The sequence below is a fragment of the Anoplophora glabripennis genome, unplaced genomic scaffold, assembly GCF_000390285.2.
Source record: "Anoplophora glabripennis isolate ALB-LARVAE unplaced genomic scaffold, Agla_2.0 scaffold66, whole genome shotgun sequence".
Lineage (NCBI taxonomy): Eukaryota > Metazoa > Arthropoda > Insecta > Coleoptera > Cerambycidae > Anoplophora > Anoplophora glabripennis.
The window spans coordinates 1,047,855-1,053,526 of NW_019416742.1; the positions used below are offsets into that span (position 1 = coordinate 1,047,855).

Consider the following 5,672-nt stretch of genomic DNA (forward strand, 5'->3'; position numbering starts at 1 on the left):
CGTCATGCTGGTTGGAAATCAACGACAGTCGCTGAGGGTTATGTCGAGAACTCCATTGAAAATAAGACCAAAATTGCTAATCAGGTTTTAGTAGGTACCACTACTAGCGCAATCACAAAAACTGTAAATGTAAGCGAAAGTAATATTCCTTCTAATATTAATTTTGAAAATTGTACAAATGTAACATTTAATTTAAATGTCAATAAATAATTTCAATGTTATCTTTTTTTTGCATGAAAAACGTTCTCCATAATGTAAACTCCCTTGGGAGCATTATACTCCCTTGGGAATAATCGACTACTTCTGTTTTAATTTTGATGTCATAGAAACTGATTTCTACTCCCGACCGTGGAAAAAGGTTACTTTCAATTTGACATTGGATGCAACATGGCGGATGGGCGGGGTTTAGTCGCTATTGTCGCCACTGTCTTGCATATAGCTACTGTAGACAGGACAAGACGCATTAAGATCTGATATGAAGATACGGCACTGGGTGCAGATCTTCATCTGACGTGGGGAATATGAAAAACGAACTCAAAAGTGAAGTGAGAAGTCAGAGGGAATGAAAGACGACATGAAGAAACAATTAGATAAACAAGCGGAATGAATAATATCAAGGTAGAAATAGATCACCAATGCGATAACATCAAGAAAACTGTGGAAGAAATTACAATTTTAAAGAAGAAATAGAAGATACGAGCAAAGAACTTGAAAATGTTAAAATGACTCCATGATAGAAGCTGTCAAAATTGGACAATTTCATCAAGGTTCAGCTAAAATTCAGTTCAGCTCATTAAGTATCTTCCTGACAAACTTACATAAAACAGTTCGATGCCACAGCGAAGTAGTGGACTGAGAGTGAAAAAGTTACAACCTTATTATGTAGTATATTTGAGAGGTGAGGTCTTTTACAAATATCATAGTTATGACGACCTAGTGCGACATAAAAATGACAAACACAGCAGGTCTGGCAAACACAGCTAAACGGTAGGATTCAAAGAATGAAAGTGTACAGCAGTATGACTCCGATGTAGACCATTTTGTTCACTTGTCATATCCAACAGCCCCGCAAGACTGTATTAATGGTATTCGAGACTGTGAAACAGATTAGACAGGTATATGAAAGAAAATTAACGAAGCACTGGCGCATACTACGCAATTTGAGGGAACACTTCACCGCGACTGAAGAGGCGTTTACAGAGATACCATTAAATATGTCGACAGTGAAGAACGGCGAAACGTTTGGAAGCATTGGATGCGACCAGTTGCAGATGCCACTTCGGAACGTATAAGAGTAACGGTTCCATCCGTAGAGGCCTCAGATCCAGTAAGAACCGAAATGAACATGAGGGCGCGCCTAGGGGAACAAAGGCATATTAAAAGTTTCCTAGCTCAGGTTAAAGAAGTGAAAGATAAATCTGTACTTTAAATATTAGCACTAATCGTGAAAGCCTTAAAACCACTACCGCCACAGACCACGAAAGCAGGAAATCCTATAAGAAGTAAAATAAACAGCATATATAGAAAAGTCAAGGTGAAACGTCAATTAATTGATGGACCAACCAAAACTTTTACTCAGCGAGAAGCACTTGAATGTTGGAACTGTGGTGAAAAAAGACATGTTGAATCGAAAGAGTCTGAAAAATGAAAGGCTTCGATCTATTTTTTTTAATAAAACGATTTGTATTTTTACTCGCACCACTTTTATCAGTTATTTAAATATTAGTAAATTCTGTTGGTAGTCGGTAAGTTGTTCGCCAAGCTCTTGAACCAATTTACTGAAGGTAATTTTTAGCAGATAGTGAAAACATTTCTAGCTTTATTCGCTAAACTAGACGTCCGGACAAAATAGACTTGCACAATGTTGTGGAAAACACCTCTCTAAAATTTTAATATTAATATTTGTCTCGTGAATTGCTCCTTACTGTTCCAGACTAGAACCATAGATTACTAGAACAACCACTGCCGCTCTCGCACATTTCGTCTTCTCTCCTGATGTCACAGTAACCCCTCCCACTTGTACACCCAAAATTAGTCATATTATTCCGCAACACGCAATACCCCACATATAAAAATGGGTTAGCAGAACATCTTACATATTTTATATAAAATGAATATACAAGTAATAAGGGTGATTAAATAATAATGTTTTTTTTCGGTTCGTTTTGAAGAACAGAACAATTGTGACAATGGAAAACTGAAAACTTGTTGAAGACCAATGAAACCAATTATTAGAAAAAAAATATTATCTTTAAAAGGTTACTAGGCAATATGGAACTTATTCGTCCTGAATAATAGATTACTGAAGAAGCAGTGGGAAAGTCTAGTTAGCAAAGAAGTGTTTCAGCATGTCGTACTTCCAGGGAATAGCTAAAAGAAATTCATGGTGGATTGGGTAGAGATCACTTCGATCTAAACAAGATTGATTAAAGTTAGAGAAAGGTTCTATTGGCTAGACAGCCTAGCAGATGCAGAAGATTGGTGTCGCGGGCGTGCTAGTTATTCCAGTAGCGAGGGAACTAGAAGCCGAAACCAGATGAAACATTACAACACTGAAAAAATTGTCATAGACGTCGTCGTACACATCGCCGGCTCGTTTTCCTAGTCATAATCTAAGACTAGGTACCTCCTGGCAGTCATAGACTACTTCAGTAAATGACCAAAAGTATATCCCATCCCAAATCAAGAGACAGTGATGATAACAGAAATTCTCTTTAAAAATCTTCTGCAGATTCGGCTTTTTAGGAGAACTGAATTCGGAACAAGGGCGAAAATTTAAATCAAATATATTCCAAAGAGTTTTCCAGATGATGAATATGAAATAGACCTACATCTTTTCTTATTGGCGTATCCATCAACAGCTCATTATACTACTGGAAGAACAGTAGCCAGCATATTCATGGGTCAGCATAGTATCATTGACACTACTCTTCGACGTTGTTATCTGGTCACCCAGAAGATCGATTGATACACCTGAAAACTACCCATCCGAGTTAGTCAAAAGAATCGATGTCTTCCATGACAAAGTCCGACAGAAAATGAAATCTGAAAGCAATCAGCTGAACACGGTAGGATGTCACAGTTAACACCTGTGGGTTCCAAGTAGGAGACCTAGTAAGACGGTAGGGAAGAAAGGAAAATCTGGTATACTTCAGAACTCCTGAAAATGTCCCGTACGCGATAATCAAGACCATTTAAGACGTGAACTACAGGACCCAGAAAGGATCGCGAGAGAAAATGAGAAAAGTCGTTTAGCTAAAAGCGAGCATTCATTGAAGAGTTCTCTGATTGCCAATCGAGACAATCATATTAGAAATGGGCAGTGTAGCGAAAATCGCCTGGTTATATATTTATTTACTTATTTGTTTCATGACGTTTCTAGAATAATATATTCTATTTATTTCTGTTATATTTTAGAAACTTAGATATAGTTCGATATACTCTTCTCAGAAATATAGTTTTTGAACGTTACGTTGTAATTTTTTGTTATTGTGAGACGTCAATGTTATACAAGTTTGTAAACTGTTGTATGTAAAATAATTTTGCTAAATAAGGGAAATTATTTGATCCAATATTAAGTGCAAAATTAATATGATATGCTTTAACTTAAATTGCAAAAAAGTCAGTCACTATTTTAATTTCATGGCCAGGTAAAGCGTTACTACCAAGATAGGAAGGCCTGGCTGGTTGCCTTGAGATTCGTAATGATGTATACACGCTTAGGTCTACTGAGGGTTGGGGGTAGGTAAAGACAGTATGGCGCACGCTGTGTTTACTTAGGTCGAACATTTGTATTGCCAGTCATTGTATCCCTTTTTAATAAAACATTAGTGATGTGACATTAAAAAATCAGTGTGTTATGAGAGTTACGATGATTTTTAAAAAATTTTTAATTCGTTTCAGTTGACCGATCATTGGAATAAAATTATTAATAGTGAAAAAGTTACATTGTTTAAAATAGTAGAATCCCGTGGCCCTACTATTAGTTACTCTGTTGTAATTAATAATAAATTAAATGTTGAAACATATTTGTATGGCCATGAAATTCCGGTATTCGTAAAATCAACTTGTAATCGAAATATGAAAAGTCCATTTACTTCAAGTAATATAAATGAGATAAAAGACTTAATTAACAGAAATAGACAAACAATCAGTCCAAGAGCAAGACAAAATACATTCTGATGAAGTCAATTCAAATATAATAAATCATACTTTAAATATAATTAGCTAATTGAAGTTCATTGAGTATGCAAGCGAAAATGTTGAAAAAAACGGAATCTTATCATTCATTTGTGAACAGTTGAAACTGTTAATATCTCGTAAAGAAAGATATCGATATTCTAATAACACCTTCATTGCAGCTTCAATACTCCATACCATTAGTGCGCACGCTTATAATTCTTTAAGAAGTGCTAATATTGTTATATTACCCCATCCTAGAACCATTACATCTATTTGCAGTCAATTATTAACCGATCCAACTTTCGAAGAAAAAGAAATATCTCTTGAGTATGCAAGAAATGATGAAATTCACATTAATCCATATTTAGACTATAAAGCAGGAAATATAGTAGGAACAGCATGTAATAATAATTTATTGACAAAATCGGCTTTTGCATTTATGCTTACAAGTATTAAATCAAACCTTAAAGAAATAATTCACATAAGTCCTGTATCAAAAATTTCTCCTTAGTTCAGACAGTTATAATTAAATTAGAAAACATAGGGTTTAAGGTTTTTTGCGTGATATCCAATAATAATGCGGTAAACAGTAAATGAATGAGTCATTTTGTAACTCCAAATAAACTTAGTATTGTGTACTCACATCCTGTAGACAAAACTCGCCCCCTCTTTTATCCATTTGATACGGTTCATTTACTAAAAAGTATAAAATGCAATTGGTTAAATGCAAAACCCAATTAAACATTTAATTATCCAGATTTCGAATGTGGCATTTCAAAAATTGCCGATTTTAATTCATTAAAACAACTTCATAAATTAGAACATGACAAGTTGTTAAAATACGGTTATTATTTAAGTTTAAAAGCCTTAATTCCCTCAAATCTAGAACGTCAAAATGTTACATTACATTACAAATTTTCAATGAATTTATAATACAAACTTTATTGGAATTTGGTTGTCAAATAGATAATTCAAAAGAGACTTGGTGGAAAATAGGCCCATTCAGTGATATTTAATTTTAAACTTTTTCTTTAATTTTCTGATAGTATTTAACCACCTAATTATATCTTAAAAAAATTAGGTCAATAGGATTAATAATAAGTGATATATTTAATTCTGAATTTGTAAGACCCTTAAAAAGGTCAACGCTGCGAGAGAACAGCTAATGACGTCACAATACCGGCCACTCGGCGATCAAGTCGCGAGCAGACGGAGAGATGTGTAGATATTTGCTATACTTTTATCGATATTATATACCTATATTTTTAAGTGTATAAATAGAGAGTGTATAAGAGATATACATCAAGTCTTGTTGAAATGCATTTTTCACACAACATATTTATTATAAACATAGAATGTCTTGGAATATCTAAATACATTTTCGGATTTTTCTCAATGACGTAAATGGTTCTTCCATTTTGTGTACAAATGTACCCAACGTACTAGACTCGGTACTTGTGGATGTATGCGACGACGTGTATGTGCGAGCA

The 5,672-nt window shown here is 34.5% G+C and overlaps 1 protein-coding gene across 1 annotated transcript in view; it reads left to right on the forward strand.

The window, feature by feature from the left end:
- Nucleotides 1–1,292, forward strand: part of LOC108917915 (tubulin glycylase 3A-like) — a 30,999-nt gene extending 29,707 nt beyond the window's left edge. The window contains exon 11 of the mRNA XM_018724724.1: nucleotides 1,065–1,292. Within this exon, the coding sequence (XP_018580240.1) occupies nucleotides 1,065–1,292 (228 nt within the window). The remainder of the gene's footprint in view (nucleotides 1–1,064) is intronic.
- Nucleotides 1,293–5,672: the final 4,380 nt, after the last annotated feature.